Source organism: Gadus macrocephalus, chromosome 7, assembly GCF_031168955.1.
Source record: "Gadus macrocephalus chromosome 7, ASM3116895v1".
Lineage (NCBI taxonomy): Eukaryota > Metazoa > Chordata > Actinopteri > Gadiformes > Gadidae > Gadus > Gadus macrocephalus.
The window spans coordinates 13,250,231-13,270,230 of record NC_082388.1 but is presented as its reverse complement, the minus strand read 5'-3'; the positions used below and the strand labels follow the sequence as shown (position 1 = coordinate 13,270,230).

Here is a 20,000-nt window from a genome sequence, read left to right as displayed (position 1 = left end):
TCTGCTCCACTTGACTGAGAAAAGGGCGCTTATATTTTGGCTATAGCCCCTTCATCATCTTCATCATCATCACTCTAAAGTCGACACTTTACAGGCCGTAAGGGAAAAGTTGTTCAATGTTTGTGTGCACCTTCAGTATGAGCCATGCACCACACAGCAACGATGGTGGAAGTTTTGAAGTGGTATTGACAACCGTGCTACAGACGACGCCCAGCGGGGGGCGCTCTTTGCCTGAGAACCCAGAGAACAAGGTGCACGACTCTCGTCTCCTTTTGGGTCGGGCATCAGGTCCTTGGGATATCCAAAGACAACCTTGTGGTTGTCTAGACAGACAATACTGGCAGGATGTCCTCAAAGTCAAATGTATTCAAATAATGCATTGTGTGCCTTACAATAACCCCCCTAAAAGAGAACAAATGGCAGCTCTCTGAATGAATTTATCGGTTCCACTTTACAGTAAGGGTACCTTACAATGATGATCAACTATTTATTAAAAGTGGCTGCAGTTATAAGCTTTAACTAACTATGAACCAACAGTTCACGAATGGTGTAGTTATCATTAACTCATGCTGTCTAAAATATTAGGGTGAGGATTTACCCTCAAATTTCAATAGTGTGTACATTATTACAGTTTTTTTCAATTGCTTGAACACATTTTGCAAAAATTGGCTCAATGTGTCAAAACTCAACACACAAGCAAATAGGAGACAACAATGAGAAAAAATATACCATTCACTTCTATCTCAAATTGAAACTCTTATCGAAACCTAACAATCCTTTGACAAAATGTAACTGATGACAAATTGATACACCCTTGTATTATATACACTATCAGATCAGCAGCAACACACTAGTCTACTTTATATAAAACACTGCAGTTTTCCATGTTCACTATTTTTCATTTTCATTTCCACAGAATGCACGTTTTCACAACAACCAAATAATCCAACGCTCAATACTTGTCATTGCAGTACGGTAGTGCAGTAAATTCAGTTTAGTTTTTTCAATTGCTTGAACACTATAGACACATGCTTAGACCAAAGTAACACAACTTGAAGTTTTTGTTACTATACCTTACAGTTTTTTTCAATTGCTTGAACACTATAGACACATGCTTAGACCAAAGTAACACAGTTTTTGTTACTATACATTAAACACATGTAACCATTCCTTAAACAAAAGCGCTGCTTTGAAAATCTGCAACACACTTGCTCCTTTCTGCAACACACTTGCTCCTTTCTGCAACACACTTGCTCCTGCCCACTACACACTATTTCAAACATAAGAAACTTAGTTCAAAAATGACATCTCAGTATATCAGTGGGAAAACACATCTATCCAAAATACTAAACACTTTGGGTAATTGAAAATACTTAAATACACACCTCAGAACACTTACTTACAAAACTGAACACCTATCAGCCAGCTACAAAAAGGCCAAAGGGCAATTGTGCACGTCCCGGGGCAGCGTGGGGGAAATATATCATTGTGTGCCGCCACAAGCCTTCGAGGGTAACTGTATCATCATGCAAAAATGCAGCTGAACAGGACAGATCAGAGCAGCCCAGGTTGTTGTTGTCTGGGATAATGTTCATTTCCATCAGGCTTTTTTGGTCCGGAACTGGTACACCAACCATCAACAATTTGAGGTTGTATACTCGCCATTTCTATACCCTGGAGAGGGTTTTTTTTCGGCTTGAGGATGTAGTGTATATGACCGCCAACCAAATGCCCGCATGCCTCTTCTGCAGGCAATGGAACAGGCCTGCGGAGACATTGAGGTAAGGTCAATCCATGGATGGATTCGGCATACAAGGCGAGGATCCATAAGCCCACCCACGCACAATTGCCGTGGTTTTCTGTGTTTACAGTACAGTTGTGTATTTTTGCTTAATTTTTGATATATATGAGCTTAAACTGAATTCACTGAACTGTAAAGTACAGTACTGCAATGTACAGTATTGAGTATTCGATTTTTTGGTTGTCGTGAAAACGTGCCCTCCGTGGAACTGAATAAAGACAGTGAATATGGAAGACTGCATTGTTTTATATAAAGTAGACTAGAGTGTTGCTGCTGATCTGAAAGTGTATTCATTATGAAACAAGTGTGTATCATTTTGTCATCAGAGTGACATTTTGACAAAGGATTGTTAGGTTTTGATAGAAGAGTTTCAATTTGACATAGATGTGAATGGTATATTTCTCAGTGTTGCGTCTTATTTGCTTGTGTGTTGAGTTTAGTCTCAATGAGCTATGTTTTGCAAAATGTGTTCAAGCAATTGAAAAAAACTGTAAGCAAAAATAAACCAAAAATACCCCACTCTACTGTAAACACAGAAAAACACGGCAATTGTGCGTGGGTGGGCTTATGGATCCTCGCCTTGTGTGCCGAATCTATCCATTACCTCAATGTCTCCGCAGGCCTGCTCCATTGCAGAAGAGGCATGGGGGCATGTGGTTGGCGGTCATATACACGCCATCTTCAAGCCGAAAAGAAAAAGTAGATAGGGTTTAGAAATGGCGAGTATACGACTTCAAATTGTTTACAGCAAGGTTGGTGTACCAGTTCCGGACCAAAACAGCCCGATGGAAGCAAACATTATCCCAGACAACAACAAACCAGTGCTGCTCTGATCTGTGATGTTCAGCTGCATCATGAAGGGCATCTAGAAGTTTGATGATATGTTGGGTATTGTAGGGACCTATTTTTGCATGATGGTGCAGTTACCCTTACAGTAAAGGCTTATGGAGGCAAACAGTAATATATTTCCCCCGCGCTGCCCCGGGACGTGCACAATTGCCCTTTGGCCTTTTTGTAGCATGGCTGATAGGTGTTCAGTTTTGTGTGGAACTGATTTCAGGTGTGTATTTAAGTATTTTCAATTAACCAATGTGTTTTGTATTTTGAATGGATGTGTAATCCGAATGGCACAATGAGATTTCATTTTTGAATTAAGTGTCTTATGTATGAAATAGTGTGTAGAGTGCAGGAGCAAGTGTGTTGCAGAAAGGGGCAAGTGTGTTGCAAAATTGCAAATAAAGTGCAAAGCAGCGCCTTTGTTTAAGGTATGGTTACATGTGTTTAAGGTATAGTAACAAAAACTTCTGCTACTTTCGTCTAAGCATGTTTAGGGTTCAAGCAATTGGCAAAAACTGTAAATGAACAGTTAACATGATCAACATTATCTTACGTATTTTTTGTTTTATTTTTGCCCTAACTGAATTTACTGCAATGTAAGGTATCGTAATGCAATGTACTGTATATTGAGCATCTTATTGGCTTGTGTGTTGAGTTTTGACACAATGAGAAATTTGGCACAATTTGCCAAGTTTTGCAAAACATGTTCAAGCAAGGGCAAAAACTGCAACTAACATGAACACAATTATCTTAGTTAACATGAACACCATTATGAACACCATTATCTTAGTTCCATGAACACCATTATCTTAGTTAACATGTACACCATTATCTTAGTGCCATGAACACCATAATCTTGGTAAACATGAACACCATTATCGTAGTTCCATGAACACCATTATCTTAGTTATCATGAACACCATTATCTTAGTTCCTTGAACACCATTATCTTAGTTAACATAAACACAATTATCTTAGTTACAGTAACATGAACACCATTAGTCAATGATTTGTTTTTAATTAACAGTTTAATTTGATTTAAATGAGCGTAAGGATTTCAATAATTTAAGTAACTGCCAGATTATTTTCCTTGCAGTCCCTTATGTGTGTGAGTGAGTGTGTGTGTGTGTGTGTGTGTGTGTGTGTGTGTGTGTGTGTGTGTGTGTGTGTGTGTGTGTGTGTGTGTGTGTGTGTGCGTGTGTGTGTGTGTGTGTGTGTGTGTGTGTGTGTGTGTGTGTGTGTGTGTGTGTGTGTGTGTGTGTGTGTGTGTGTGTGTGTGTGTGTGTGTGCGTGTGTGTGTTTGTGTGTGTGTTTGGGTGTGAACTGTTCGGGATGGTATGTGGGTGTATGTGCAGCTCGTTAATCCTGTTGCTATCAGCTCTTTAGATGGAAAGATAATCCCATGAGAACCCAGCATTACACCTGAATGACAGTTACCTTTATACGCTACAGGGGCGCATTATTCAATTCTATTCCTTTGTGTCTGACATAAATCAATCCAACAGGAATTATTGATGGGTTTGTACTTGTGTGTCTGTGTGTGTGTAGGTGTGTTATTTTGTGCTAAGCAAATATGCAAATATACGTGCTAGTGTGGGAGTGTGTATGTCTGTGTTTGTTTGTTTGACTATATGTATCGATATATATATATATTTGTGTGTATGTGTGGTTATGTGTTTGAGTGTGTATGCATGTGCATGTATGTGTGAGTGCACAGTGAATGTGTTCCAAGCCAGTGGAAAAGCACAGCACACCGTGTGTCACGGCACTAAAAACCAATGAAGCACATAGAAGGGCCAAGATGACGGCCGCCGAAAGAACCGCAGTCGTCTGCAGACTTTTGCAGCTCGAAAGGTACTTTTTTCTTTTTTGCTTCTGCTGTGACATCCCCTTTGGCGTGGTTTCTGAGAAACATGTACCTTGGTAGTGGTAGGAACAGAAGGGACTTAAATGTGAAAATGAGAAAACAATTGACTCAATTCCATTATTCCTGGAATGCTGTCACATGCAGAATAAGGAGGTAGGTCTTTGTGTCAGAGTTTTACCGTAAAGGGCGTCTTTGAACTCAGTGTCTGTGTTCATACGCACACACGTGTATCTGTGGTGTCTCTCTTTGTCCAACCCCAGCGAGGGGAAGGACACACGGCCACTTCCTTTATGGTCATTGGAAAACCATGACTCAGCTTGAGCTGCGCGGGCCGCAGCAGGACATTGAAAGATTTGTCCTTGCATGTTCCTGTTTATGTTTTGGTCAGTCGTAACCATGGAGATAAGATAGTGCACTCTGTTCATCTATGAGTGTATTAATAAGTGAAAAGTGTGGTTGTTTAAAGAGGAAGATTGTACTCAATTCCTCTTTTAATCACGTCTCAGTTTCGCTGCCTAAACTGCAATACGTTTGAGATAGCTGGGTGCTTATTCTCCGCTATCATAACCTTTAACGAGGCTATGATATCCTTTTACAAAGGATTCAATAGGTGGTATATAGATGGCGTGTGATTCTCATGGGATGAAATAGAGAGATCAAATAACTATGCAATATGTGCTGACTGTCAGGAACGATGTGTTTATCTTCACAGACATCTCAAATCTCTAAAACCACAGTCCTTGCCCTTCCCTTACCTGTTACCAAGCAAACACACACAAACACACAAACACACAAACACATACATACACAAGACACGCACACACACACACACACACACACACACACACACACACACACATACATAACAGTTAACTACTTTAACGGCACCGACAATCCAATACCCCAGTGGAAACTAGATGAAAAAAGTGTGTAGTTCAAAATGTGACGCAGCTTTTGCTTCTTCGCCACCTACAGAGTTTGTTATGTATGATTATTCAAAAATGCCATGTTATTTCCCATTGATATTTGACCGAGGGAGCCCTGGAGGCGGGACTTATTCTTCAGAGTTCTATGCAAATACTGCTGAGGAGACCTGCCACTCTGATTGGCGCTCAATCAAATGGTCTCATGTCCTGAGAAAACAATCAGAAGACAAATCTATCCATGATACCCACTTAAAAAGAGAGCAACCAGCCCAATGAATATCATATTTAAAGCACCTCAGCATATTTGAATGTGCATATTTCTACTTTGTCTCCACCTAAAGCAAGTGTGATTGGAATAAAAGAAAGGTCAAGATGTATGTTTTGTTCTTCGGTGATGTACTGAAGACAGCATTAAGCACTTTATGAAAAATCAGAACATTGAGAGATTTGTCCAATGTTCCTGTTCATCTATCAGTGTATTAATAAGTTAATGTGTGGTTGTTTGAACAGGAAGCTTGTGCTCAATTCCTCTTTTATTCACCTCTCAGTTACGCTGCGTAAACGTATGCTTTTTCTCCACTATCATAACCTTTAACAAGGCATTGATTTCACTTTACAAAGCATTCAATAAGTGGTCTACAGATGGGTGCGATTCTCATAGGAAGAAATAGAGAGATCAAATAATTATGCATGCTGCTGACTGTCAGGAAGGATGTGTTTATCTTCACAAACACACACACACACACTCATCCACTCAAGCACACCACACACACACACACACACACACACACACACACACACACACACACACACACACACACACACACACACACACACACACACACACACAAAACACGCACACAAACATACACACACACACACACACAATACGACGAAATGTACCCCTCCCATCCGAAATAGAACAGCCCTTTCCTTTTGCAGGTTTACACACACTCACACACACGCACACAATCACACACACTCACACACGCACATGCACTACAACTAATACCTCTTTCCCTCACACAAACACACACACACACACACACACACACACACACACACACACACACACACACACACACGACACTGCAGCATTGCACATTACTTCAACCCCCCACATCCACCTCCCCTCACTATTGGCTCCACCGACACACAGACACACGCACGCACACACCCAAAATAACCCCCGCCCGCTAACCTTTTCACCCACACACAGAGACACTTCACAAACAGCAGCAAACACACTCTCTTCACAGCATGAATGAGGGCTTCATTGTGCGACGGTTGAAAAGTGTGGCGGTGCACGCTCTCGCGTCCCCCCGACGATCGTCACTTCTTGGAGTGAGAGCCGTGGCAGCAGGCTGAGGTAGGAGACAGCTCTTATAAACACACAGCCAGGAGCAGCTCCGGCTGACCACTGGGTTTACCGCTCATCTGACCACACAATGATCGTGTTGTCGCCGGACGGCTACCTGACCGTACCGCCGGACATCGGGCTGAGATGTACCTGGAACATCACAATTCATTCATGCCTCGCTTGTTCTTGCACGTGTGTGTGCGCTTATGTGTTTGTGTGCACTTATGTGTGAAGAAGTGTGTGTTGTTTATTCAAGTTCAAGTTCTTTATTTGTCAAATGCAGAACAAAAACAAGCAGCAGCAGCCATTGCTGTTTATTCAACTTGTGTGTTCCAAGCTCTCCTCAGTAATGCAAGAGACACACGTCAAATGTTAAAGTAAAAAGTATTATCAAAGAAGTAACAAGAGCATTGATAAAAGGATATAAAAAACCCACTATAAATAGTGTGTGTGAACATGAAGGCGTGTGCCTTCAAGTGCATTTGTGGGTGTATGTGTGTGTTTGGGTTTGTGTCTGTGTGCACGTTTGGGCACCCTATAGGGCTGTTGGCAGAGAGATATAAGAGATGTTCTCCATTATATATCTCTTATCATTGTTATGGAAATATATCCTTCCTTATTAAGACAAAAGGATAATGGATTAGGCAGAATGAATACAGTTATTGTTTTTGATTTTTTGTTTAGAGCTATGATGGCAAGTCAAATAAGAATGTCAAGTATGCATGTGTGTGTGCGTGCGTGCGTGCGTGCGTGTGTGCGTGCGTGCGCGCGTGTGTGTGTGTGTTATCCTCTGGTATTTAAGTGATTCAAACATTACATATTATGGCAACCAACCAAAGAAACTTGATTGATTCTTTAATTCAGATGTCAATTTACATCCACATTATTTACATTCAGTTTACATTCCAGATCCAAACGTCATCCATGCAGTTAATGGAATGTACCTCTTGTGCATATCATTCAATATATACAAACCGAGTGTAGGCCCCTGTTACCAGCTGTACTGAATGTTCAAGGCGTTATAAAGAACAGCATGACTAAACCGTCTCCAAATAATCTCAAATGTCCTCCCATGCAGGTTTCTAATATGAGATCCCTTTTTACTGTAGAGGTGTTACACACACACACACACACACACACACACACACACACACACACACACACACACACACACACACACAGAAGGCTCAAGCCTCCCTATTGGATACTCTCTATCTGTGATGTCATCTGGGAATGGCCTATAAGAAGGACCTATTGCTCAACAGCTCATAAAGGGCGAGCACAGTGCTGAAAGAACATGTCTGAGTTTTTGTGGGTGTGTGTCTGTGGCTGTAAGTGTGTGTGCATGTGTGTTTGTGCGTGTGTTTGTGCGTGTGTTTGAAGAACAGTTCCCACGCCTGACTCTGCGATCTGAAGCGTAGCAGAACGGGAGCTGTGACCGAGGGGCTCTCCTCAGACAACCCTGGAGAAGGCAGGGAGAGAGACGTTGTAGGAATCCTTCACAGCAGAGCAGGTGGAAGTAGGGTCGCAGTGGAGACCAGCCGTATGTTCCCGGACTTCTAACATGCATGCTCAGTGTGTCTCCTGGAGGTGGATGCAGAGTTCACAGGAAAGCAAAAGTGTGTGTTAATTTCTGTGCTTATCGAAAGCCGATATTTCTCAGAGAATATAAATAGAATAGTAATAGGGACTAATATAATGTGTGTTTGTCGTATGGCTGTATCTGGGTCTGTGTGTTTGTTTGTATATGTTGTATGTGTTTGTGTGTGTATGTGTGCATGTGTCTGTTTGTGTGTGTTTGTGTGTGCCTTGTTTTTACAGAATTCATTGAAGGAAGAAGCTAGAGTGAGATTGAATTCCCATTACATTTGCAGTGAGTACGGCCAAGTGATTAACAACAATATGTGTCGTTGCTCTCTCACTCATTCTAGCTTCCTCTCTCTCTCTCTCTCTCTCTCTCTCTCTCTCTCTCTCTCTCTCTCTCTCTCTCTCTCTCTCTCTCTCTCTCTCTCTCTCTCTCTCTCTCTCTCTCTCTCTCTCTCTCTCTCGCACACTCTCCCTTCCTCTCTCTTTCTCACTCTTTCTTCCTCTATCTCTCTCCCTCCCCTGCTCTCTCTCTCTCTCTCTCTCTCTCTCTCTCTCTCTCTCTCTCTCTCTCTCTCTCTCTCTCTCTCTCTCTCTCTCTCTCTCTCTTGCTCTCTCAGTTTCTCTTCCTCTATCTATATTTGGAGCGCATTTAATTTTTGATTATTTCTGCACTTTGCATTTGCATTGCTTAGTGCCATTGGCAATAATAGAACACAGAATTGACACAACAATAAACACACACATACACACACACGCTAGACAGGTTTTTTTTCATTTTGCTTATGATTTGCATGTTTTACATGTCCATTGTCGTAATGTGTGTACTTGTCTGGAGTCTAAGAGCCCCACTCAACCCTGCTCTGTTTAAAGCTTCTTTATCTAAGCCCCATCTTAGCATACCATGATGAAATTAAAGCGTTTCTGGTTGGTCGCTAGTTGTAATTTCAAACTAGGTTTGTCTTGTTTTGTCCATGTTCATTATGTAACAGTAACAGTAATGCCGAAGTTGTTACCTTAACCTCATCAACAGCCGAGGGGAAAAGCCTGGCCTACGGGTTCAGCAAACACAAACAATACTTCTCCTCTCTGGGTGTTAAAGGGGCGTTGTTGAGTTCAGAGGGTTGTAAAGAACGAGATGAGAGGAGAGTGTGGAGGAAGCTAAACAATTAAAAGAACCGTCCCTTCCATCACTGCTCTCTCGTTAACCCTTCAGGCACCTTTGAAGGACAGACCTAATGGAGTCCCAGGACCAATCAGGGAAGGGTTAGCAAGTAATAGACAGATGGCTATGGCACTTAACTAATTAATAATTATTGTAACAAATTACAATATTAGCCCTTAGGTCTAACCTACAGCATCTTTAAATCGATTTGTTGCTCTCTTTGATGTTGTGTTCTATGATGACAGGTGATGGAGAGTACCTCTGCTTTACCTTTGACCTACCAATCACAATACACCAATTCCTCCCATCGTAACGGGTCCGGACCAGCAAAGTACACGGAGGCAGAGATAGTTCTACTGGGAGCTGTCTTGTCAGTTCTAGTGCTGGCCATAGTCCTTGGTATGTCTACCGGTTGACTAAAATTGCCATTTTACATGTGTAATGACACATTTTGTCACCCTAGTTTTACGTTCCAGGACACGGGTAGAAGACTAAACGAGTGAAGTCCGGTCCCTGTGCCCTGGTACAAGGCGCAGACCCACAGTGTTCAGGGACACCTGTGGCTGTCCTTTGATTGAGCCTCTGTTAAAAGGGGTCTATTGTACCGTATCAGCGTACTGTGTCAATGTCCAAAGTGGTAATGAGGAACTGTCTTCAGTAGAACTATTCCCTTGAAGGGAGGACTCTCCACACAGTGACCAATGCTCGTCCTCGACCCTCCAGGGAACGTGTTGGTGATCACGGCCATCCTGCGCTTCCCGCGGCTGCAGACCACCACCAACCTGTTCATCGCCTCGCTGGCGGCGGCCGACCTCATCATGGGCGTGGTGGTGGTACCCTTCGGCTCCGGCTACGTCCTGCTGGGCGTCTGGCGCTTCGGCACCCTGTTCTGCGAGCTGTGGACGGCGTCCGACGTGCTGTGCGTCACGGCCAGCATCGAGACGCTGTGCGTGATCGCTCTGGACCGCTACCTGGCCATCACCTCACCCCTGCGCTACCCCATGCTGCTCACCAGGTGAGCCTTGTGTCTGTGCGGTCCGACCAGAAGCATGTGTAGTTCACTGAAGGGCCTATAGGGGGCGCGTGGCAATCGATGCTTTTCTTCTTCTTTTGGGTTTGGTCCCAGGTGGCAGGTTCAGCTCCATATGATGTATTTTGGCATTTTATCTGCTGGTTGCAGAAATGGTAATCGATTGCCCTCTCCATGGCCGGCCATGGATATATAATACGTAGAGACAGAATATAAATATATTAACCATAGGCGCTGTCATGACTGATCTCCTTCGCTTCAAAGCACTTTACTTGGTGAAGCTTGGAAGGTGGTGTTTCTACCTGGTTGAGCTGAGTTGGGTGGTGTTTCCATCAGGTGAAGCTGGTCGGTGTTGTTTCTACCTGGTGAAGCTGGGTTTGTTAGGGTTTGTGTTTCTACCTGGTGAAGCTGGACAGTTGGTGTTTCTGAATGGTAAAGCTAGGAAGGTGGTGTTTCTACCTGGGGAACCTTGGTAGGTGCTGTTTCTTCCTGGTGAAGCTGTTTAGGTGGTGTTTCTGTATGGGGAAGCTGCATAGGTGGTGTTTCTGCAAACCTCAGGCCTCGCTGTGGTCTTCCTGGGCAATTCTCCTTCCTGCCGTCTGTTTGATCTCTCAGAAGGCCGCTGGTGTCATTTTGTTATCCCAGCACGATGGGCGCTGGCGTTGTTTATCCCGCGGGTCACGGCTAGGGCTGGCCCGAATTATTCGAATATTCGAATACTCGTTCGGAAAATTAGTATTCAAAGCTTAAATCAGTATTCGGAGCTTCGTTGTTGTTTTTTTTCACGTAGGCCTACGTGACGTTACCAGAGCGAGGGAGGCAAACTATAAGCGTCAGCGACACCAAGCAGAGAAGCGAGAGAGGTGGAGGAAAAATAGATATCTTGTTTCCCTTTACTTTATAACACAACATTAGCGGGATCTCTGGAGGAAAAGTAATACTTAAAACCTTAGCTTAGTTGTTTGTTTACGTTCGCTGTACAGCGCCGCGCCAATCAACTGTGACTGGCTTGCTGCAGAGCGTGAGCGTCTTGGGAATACCCGGTCAATATGGATATAATATGGACACATAAGACAATCAATATTCGGTATTTGTTATGGATTTATTGAATTCCCTGAAAAGACCCACGTTCCAGGATGAATTGAAAAGCTCCCGTAAGGGCTGAGATGACAGAGAACAGCTGATTTGGAACGGAGCAACATGTTCGCTTTCACGGGGAAAAACTAAGGAACTTCAACCTACTTAGGCCCAGGGGCGATTCTAAGGTCAGAGCTTTAGGGGTGCTGAGCACTCAATGAGCCCCACTGCCACACCACCCACCCTTTTATCACACAAAAACAAAAAATATGTCTATTGAAAAATAACTTTTAACATTGGTTCAACTAACTCAAACGTTTTTTTTTCTTTTTTTGGAGCCCTTTCCAGAGCACCATCTTTATTGTGACAGTTCACACAGCCCCCTGTAACAAACACAAAACCCTCTTCACTCAGCTGGTTTTACTGACCGTTAACTCCATGTGCCTCCTTTTGTATCAACAGTCATTAGATTAGATTAGATTAGATTAGATAAGATTCAATTTTATTGTCATTGAACAAAGTAACAGGTACTTGGACAACAAAATGCAAGTCATCTTCTGCAAATTATTTACAAATGGCCATCTCTAATCTACTTGGTTGCACACCTGTCTGAACTTCCATAAAACAAGCTTCACATCTAGAGCAAGAAAAAGAAGGTAAACCCAAAAAGTAAAAAATACTTTACCCAGGACTTGAAAATACTTAGAAATTGAATACATACAAAAAGAAAGAGAGGGAAATCTTTGATAGTACTTCCCCTGAATCCCCATCTGGCTCTTCCATGTATGCAGGTAATACACTCTACTTTGGGAGAGTTAATCTATGTCGCCGAACTTTGAGGGTGGCAAACCTGTCAATGACCCTTTGGCGTTCAATTCTTTCAAGCAACTCCTACTCAATGGACATCACAGCTAGGTGCTGGAGTCTGCTTTGGCCTGTGGTCCTCCTGAGCCATGTATGGAGCCAACGCAAGGCACTAAAAGACCGCTCACATGTACAGCTGCTAACTGGTATTGTCAAGGCAACCTGCATAACAGCTTTCAGTGAAGGGAACATTTCAGAATCTAGGAGTTTGTACACTGCTAGCATGTCCTGAACTGTACCTGCCTCACTCTTGCGCTTTCTCCTTCTCCATCTTTCTCTCTTTCCCTTGACACTGACAATAATACACAAATATATTGCAGGAGAGTTGACGTCAGTTTGTCATGTCAATTTTTTTTTATGGAGACCATTTACAGATTCTAAGAATATGATCAAAGGCACACAGAGGCGTGTCATTTTAAATATCTTTATTATTATTATTATTATTATTGGGCTTAGAAACACAATAATGTTTTAATCACAAATTCCTTTCACAAGAGAAGCTGTTCTCCATTGCGGGTTTGAAAAAAGAAAGAAAGCAGGGGACCCTTGCCTACATAAGTAATTTGATACAACATAGAGATAGCTGGTTTATATTATGTTACTTTAGCTTAACACTTTTCAGAAAAAAAAGAAAAAGAAGATCCCTAGTCTCTCACCTGAATCCGTCTTTTTTCTTTTAAAGAATTGTCGTATGTCCATTGCTCACTGGCAGGCCACACACACACACACACACACACACACACACACACACACACACACACACACACACACACACACACACACACACACACACACACACACAGAGTGTAACGCTAGGAGTTAGCATAATGTTATGTGATTATTATTGTTGCAAAGCCTGGTTAAGGTTAAATCCTCTGTAAAACATGAATGAATACAGCAAAAGAAAAACATTTAACTTTAATTATTGTCTAGTTTGATAGTCAGACACAACTGAAAAATAACTGATATAAATCTATGAATAAATAACAATTTATTAAAAAAGCCAGAGTGAGTGTTTTCACACATACTGGTGGTAGTGCTATGTCGTTTCGTTTTTCAGCTGTACACACGTATGTTTTCACTTGGGTCCAAACGCCGCACCACCGGCAGGGCTTCATGTTTCCATGACGACGCACACACACACACACACACACACACACACACACACACACACACACACACACACACACACACACACACACACACACACACACCAGAAAAGACACGCCTGACGTCATGTTGACATAATAATAATAATAATACATTTAATTTAGAGGCGCCTTTCAAAACACCCAAGGTCACCTAATGACTCCCGATTGTTAAAATGAGTCTCAAAGTAACGATAAACTTTAACAACAGAGACACACGTACGCACTACACAGGTACTTGTGGCGCTGCTGTTTTTGCTTAATAAATGGACCGCTCCAGTTCGACGGTAGCCGTGCTATTGGTGCTAACCGGGCTACCGAGCTAACTGGTAAACGGTGCCTGGACTCCAGCACTCACCGATATATGGTATCAGAATCGGAACAACTCTAGGTAAAAGGAAAGAAGTCTGAGACACAGCTTTGGAGCAACTTACTTAGTTGATTCACAACACTACAACTAAACGGATCTCACTCTGCGTGAGTCGCGCTGGACGACGGTCGGGCTGCGGAGCGTTGCAGGTACAGAAGAGAAGGAGTGGGTGAGAAGAGGATGATACCAATCGTCCTTAACATATTCCTTTTAAACCACAAACTACAGAGTATGTTTTGGACATTATTTAACAATTTCAAAGACAATCTTTCTTCACATTTTTTTAGAATAACAACATTTCTTACTTAAGGGTGCTGAGACGTACAGCACTTTAACATGCACACGCATTTGAAAAGGCACCATCCAGGTGTTGCTATCACCGTTGCTGTGAGAAAAAAAGACGAGCTGTGCAAACCCAGCTCACAAAACAACAACCCCTGTCAGGGAATTCAGAAATGCAAATGCCATATCCAAGTTTATTGGTGTTTTTATTGCTGCTTATCTACGGGTTGAGAAACAAGCAGTTTTTTCAAATTTTCCCCTTAACTATTAACCGTATTGTACCGTACCGTACCGTACCGTGACTTAAAAACCGAGGTACGTACCGTACCGTGACTTTTGTGTACTGTTACACCCCTACTCGACCAACCATGCCTTGACATGGTTGGTCTCGATGTGTCATGTTCACGTTGATGCTGACCAGTGGTTTTGTGCTGTGCTTATCTGTCCTCCCCGTCGTGGGGGAGCAGGCGCCGGGCCCTGGGCGTGGTGCTGGGGGTCTGGGTGGTGGCCTTCCTTATCTCCTTCCTGCCCATCCACATGGAGTGGTGGGTCTCGGAGGGGGCCGAGGCCAGGCGCTGCCTCCAGGACCCCAGCTGCTGCGACTTCAACACCAACATGGCGTACGCCGTCTCCTCCTCCATGGTGTCCTTCTACCTGCCCCTGCTGGTCATGATCTTCACGTACGCGAGGGTCTTCCAGGAGGCCCGCAGACAGCTGGCCCAGATCCGGGGCCGGCAGCAGCGCTTCAGCCACCTGCGCCGCGTCTCCACCGCCGCCGAGTCTCTGCGGAAGGCCGCCGCCGTGGAGTCCAGGAGGTGTGAGGAGGTAGAGGAAGAGGAAGAGGAGGAGGAGGAGGAAGAGGAGGAGGAGGAAGGGGAGGAGGGGGAGGAAGAGGAACATGTGAGCAACACGTGCGAGTGGCAGGCAAGGGCCAGAGGAGGAGGGGTGAAGGAAGGAGGGGGAAAGGCACTCATGAACGGACGTGGCGGACACGGAGAGGCGTTGACCTCCAAAACAGACAAGGGCGGGGCTAAGATTCTGGCCCCGAGACGCCATAAGTTCTCACTGAAGGAACACAAGGCAGTGAAGACTCTGGGGATTATAATGGGCACCTTCACGCTTTGCTGGCTGCCCTTCTTCATCCTCAACATCCTCATGACCTTCCTTGACCTGGGGAACGTGTGGATCCCCTACAGGCTCCTCAACTGGCTGGGCTACTCCAACTCAGCCTTCAACCCCCTCATCTACTGCCGCAGCGCCGACTTCAGGCACGCCTTCCAGGAGATCCTGTGCCTCAGGCGGGGCAGGAGGGGCGTCGCTGCGCGGAGGTGATTGGACGGCTGAGAGAGGGGTGGTGGGGTTCAGTGGCGGCTGTCGTCCCCTGCACCTCTGGTAGGGGAGAGACTGGAAACCCCCCCATTTCTATTAAGCTCTGATTCTGAGATTACATGAATGACACAAACCAGACAATTTACAGGAGCGCAGTCGTAGTTCGCCATCTTTGGGTTTGTTTCTCAAGCCGTTTTCTCTGATCACATGACGGACAGACCGCACTCTGATAAGCTCTGAATATTTTGCTACTTCCGTTTGTATTTGTATGGCTTGAATTTTCTGACTTGTATTTTCACCACTTGGATATGGGTGATCATATTTTGAATATCTGAAACTTGATTTGTTAGTTTAAATAAGTTAACATTGTGTTTCTGAAATGGAAAAACTTGAAAGGCCATATTCTAATTTCAAAGAGGTGAATTAACCTTGTTTTCAAAGTATAATAATTCAACGCTATGAATTCAAAGGTGGTTACATTAACATAAACAAATGCAATGGCTTTTAAAACATTTTCCATGCTTCCCCACTTTGAATAGATTGTTCCCAGTTACTTTGTTCAGTCATTACCGTAACTATTGAATTTGTCGCCAGTGTTCAAAGAGTTATGATGCAGTCCATGAGTAAACCACGCTCAACTGTCCCCTGATGATTTTTTATACATATTGTGCTTCCTTGACTTTCATTTTCCCCTGAAAGTCCATATCCTTAATCAGGCTCTGCATAGCATTCAGGGTGACAAACCCACTGTAATATTTACAGTACTGAATGGTTCGATATAAACAAGATGAACTTAAACTAAACTGTGCTGCAGCAGATATGGTGTAGAAATCCATCCAGACATTCAGTTACACATAAGCTTTCCAATGATTACACAATTAGTGTCTGAGTGCCCAACCCACAAAATGACATAAGCAGCACATAGTATGTGAGAGCATTTGTGGTACCAGAGCCTGGTAAATGTTTAACACGTGGTTTATTCAGAGACACGAGGTAAAGGAGCTTGCCCTCTGGAGATTGTTCATGAAGCATCTGCTGAAATCCAGGAACAATTCAGTCTATTGGTGTGGGAGGAATGGTTGATAAGCCAAGCCTACAGGGTCTGACTTACCTCAGACCCATAAAACTTCATATGTGTGTGACCACTGTATTACATTTACAATTGGGTCATTTAGCAGTTGCTATTATTCCAAGCGACTTACAAACATTCATACACACATTCTCACAACGACGGCAGAGTCATGTTGTCCAATGAGTTACAGATGAGAGCTTGAATATCATGTGGTCTAAATAAGGCAGGCAAAATTATATTTACAGAGTTTTGTCTTAACTGTGATCTTAAAAAACACACCCTCAACTATCTACAATTAAAAGATATTTGAGTGTAGGAATCAAGGTTCACAAGGAGGCACTTCAATGCATAGTATTCAAAGGTTGTACAGGTGTTCTATTGTTTACATACCAGTGTGATCCATGCACCTCCAAAGCTTTAAAAACGTTTTTTACACAATGTTTATTTATTTAAGTTATGTTTAAACAAGACACGAGCAATAGGTGAGCAGGAAAAGGCCCTAGGGCTAAATGAATGGCTGTTTATCACGTGAGCTGCACAAGAGCCTGTTTGTTACACCGGAAACATTTGCCCAACAGTCCATCATTATCTTCTCTGTTAGTTATTTACATTCAATGTATGATTTGACCAAATAGATAGACAGGCAAATAAGGCATAGAGCAGGGCTATTCAACCTCCTTAACAAGTGGGCCGAAAAGGAAAACCACTGGGGGTTCATGGGCCACACAGAGTAAAACTACGTCAATGAATCGCTACAAATAAATCGTACTTAAAGTAGTGTTAACTTAATATATATAGTACTACTACATGGAATAAACTTGTCAGACGCATTCCTTCCTTCTTCACTTTTAATCGTATCATTATAAAATATTTTGTTCTCACATATTTTGGACACGTATTTAGAATTCAACAATGTTGTTTGAATCATCACAAAACAGAACTACTGTACATATGAGACATTTTGAGCCAGTGAGTCAGTGAGAAAGATTGCACTGCCTCGTTTGCCTAGTTTGGCTCATCCTGAGACACTCATGCAGCTTCTTATAGGTCATCGAGCAACGTGCTCTTGTTCTGATGGCATTCATATGAGAAAAGCTAGACTCATACGTATCGGTTGAGCCAAACATTGTCAGAATAAGTGATGCCAGTTTCTGATTGTGGGGTACTGATACTGGCTAGTATCACCGGCTACACACAGAAACCTGATTTGCATGCAACAATGTTTCTCGTTTATTTTATTTATTTTTTGCATGCAACCACTTGCGGGCCAGAAAAAGATTAAGAGGGGCCGCATTTGGCCCATGGGCCGCTAGTTGAATAGGCCTGGCATAGAGGATAGGAGTTATCTGGAAGCTGAATACTGCAGCTGAAGGGTGGAGCTTTATCCTGTATACTGTGGTGCAGCTGAAGGGAGGAGCTTTACCCTGTATACTGTGGTGCAGCTGAAGGGTGGAGCTTTACCCTGTATACTGTGGTGCAGCTGATGGGTGGAGCTTTACCCTGTATACTGTGATGCAGCTGAAGGGTGGAGCTTTACCCTGTATATTGTGGTGCAGCTGAAGGGTGGAGGTTAACCCTGTATACTGTAGTGCAGCTGAAGGGTGGAGCTTTACCCTGTATACTGTGGTACAGCTGAAGGGTGGAGCTTTACCCTGTATACCGTAGTGCAGCTGAAGGGTGGAGCTTTACCCTGTATACTGTGGTGCAGCTGGAGGGTGGAGCTTTACCCTGTATACTGTGATGCAGCTGAAGGGTGGAGCTTTACCCTGTATATTGTGGTGCAGCTGAAGGGTGGAGGTTAACCCTGTATACTGTAGTGCAGCTGAAGGGTGGAGCTTTACCCTGTATACTGTGGTACAGCTGAAGGGTGGAGCTTTACCCTGTATACCGTAGTGCAGCTGAAGGGTGGAGCTTTACCCTGTATACTGTGGTGCAGCTGGAGGGTGGAGCTTTACCCTGTATACTGTAGTGCAGCTGGAGGGTGGAGCTTTACCCTGTGGTGCAGCTGAAGGTGGAGGTTGCCTCTCTGAATGCTGTAGTGTAGATGAAGGGTGGAGGTTTATACTGTTTTGAGGTGTATTTGGCATCGTACTACATAAATGCTCCACGTCTTGCAACAAAAACATACATTTCCTGTGCCAGTGTGTGTGTTAGTGCGTGTGTGTTTGTGCGTGTGTGTATATTATCAAGGTCATGACAAACCGGACCTGTAGCTCGACCTCACAGCTGTTAGGGAGGGAATTGTTACACATGTACACACACACTTGTGTGCCCACTGTAATTATACAGCAACAGTAAAGTCAAAGTATTTATTTGAAATGGTGAATATATATGAGGAAAATAATGTCTCTCTAAGGCGTGGATCTAAGGCGACCGAACCACAAATTATAATTTCCATATTAATTATTTGTATTACCTCCGAGACATCGCGGTGACTAGAAAATCTCAGCTTTCTGTAATGCAAGCGCTGAGCAGCACTCCGAACGTAGCCCAACACAATTGGTCAACCCATCGGTGAGCGTGATTCGTCTGTGATTCGTCCACTTTGCTTTGGTCCACTCACAGTCAGCGACGGTTTGAAAGGTCAGATTGACATTGACATTGCAGAAGTGAACCAGTTTCGTAAAGACAGTTTTGTCAACAGTTAGTTAGATACGTAAGTAGTTGATTTTCAATAGGCTATCAAAAGGTTGAACGAGATAACAAAAATGGCATGTTCAAAGAGCAAAAGAATAGTTGACAGGGAAAATCGTAAATTCAAAGATGAATGGACCAAAAAATATGCGTTCATCCTTCCCTCAATGGCCACAAAACCGATGTGCCTCCTATGCCAAGAAAAGGTAGCTATTGTGAAGAGTGCCAATATAAAATGCCACTATCAAAAAAAGCACACTTATTTTGAAGCATCCTAGCCTCAAAATTCAGAGCTTAAAACAGCTAAAATCAATGTGATGAAACTGTCCTATGAGTCTGCAAGCAGAATTCTCGTTGGATTAACGACGAGAGAAGAAGCAACTGAGGCCTCACTCAGAGTAGCGTGGGTGTTAGGTCAACACAAAAAGGCATTTTCAGACGCAGAAATAATTAAAGAATGTATGACCAAAGTGATGGGAAGTTTGAGGGGAAACAAAAAGAAGAAATTATCAATAAAATCAAGCAAATTCCCGTCTAACAGCTACAAGAAGAACAGAAAGGGCGATACAGAGAAGAACAGTTGCTGGTGTTTGTGAGGTATTATGATGAGGCAAAAGGGGAGTTTGTGGAAGATGCTTTGGGCCTAACAAACCT

At 43.3% G+C, this 20,000-nt stretch overlaps 3 protein-coding genes and 1 long non-coding RNA gene across 10 annotated transcripts in view; 2 read left to right on the top strand and 2 right to left on the bottom strand.

Moving 5' to 3' along the window:
- LOC132460832 (actin-binding LIM protein 3-like) overlaps positions 1 to 168 on the bottom strand; it is a 27,330-nt gene extending 27,162 nt beyond the window's left edge. For all 3 annotated transcript variants that reach the window (XM_060055755.1, XM_060055753.1, XM_060055754.1), the window contains exon 1: positions 1 to 168. This exon is cut by the window's left edge and continues 744 nt beyond it. The gene's annotated coding sequence lies outside the window, so the exon portion shown is untranslated.
- Positions 1 to 20,000, bottom strand: part of arr3a (arrestin 3a, retinal (X-arrestin)) — a 138,291-nt gene that overhangs the window by 102,674 nt on the left and 15,617 nt on the right. The gene's annotated exons all lie outside the window — the stretch shown is intronic.
- Positions 6,771 to 16,283, top strand: LOC132460857 (beta-2 adrenergic receptor-like). 5 transcript variants are annotated; one of them, XM_060055793.1, is made up of 5 exons: positions 6,771 to 6,800; positions 8,613 to 8,664; positions 9,786 to 9,939; positions 10,264 to 10,555; positions 14,779 to 16,283. In XM_060055793.1, the coding sequence occupies exons 3-5, from the start codon at positions 9,789 to 9,791 to the stop codon at positions 15,641 to 15,643; spliced, it is 1,308 nt and encodes a 435-aa protein (XP_059911776.1). In that variant the 5' UTR covers positions 6,771 to 6,800; positions 8,613 to 8,664; positions 9,786 to 9,788; the 3' UTR covers positions 15,644 to 16,283. The 5 variants fall into 5 exon arrangements, with proteins under 5 accessions (XP_059911776.1, XP_059911777.1, XP_059911773.1 ...); XM_060055792.1 differs by lacking the exon at positions 6,771 to 6,800 and adding an exon at positions 6,809 to 8,334; XM_060055791.1 differs by lacking the exon at positions 6,771 to 6,800 and adding an exon at positions 6,809 to 8,410.
- On the top strand, positions 10,566 to 11,596 carry LOC132460946 (uncharacterized). Its single transcript, XR_009526484.1, has 2 exons — positions 10,566 to 11,076; positions 11,107 to 11,596. It is a non-coding gene; the product is annotated as an uncharacterized LOC132460946 (long non-coding RNA).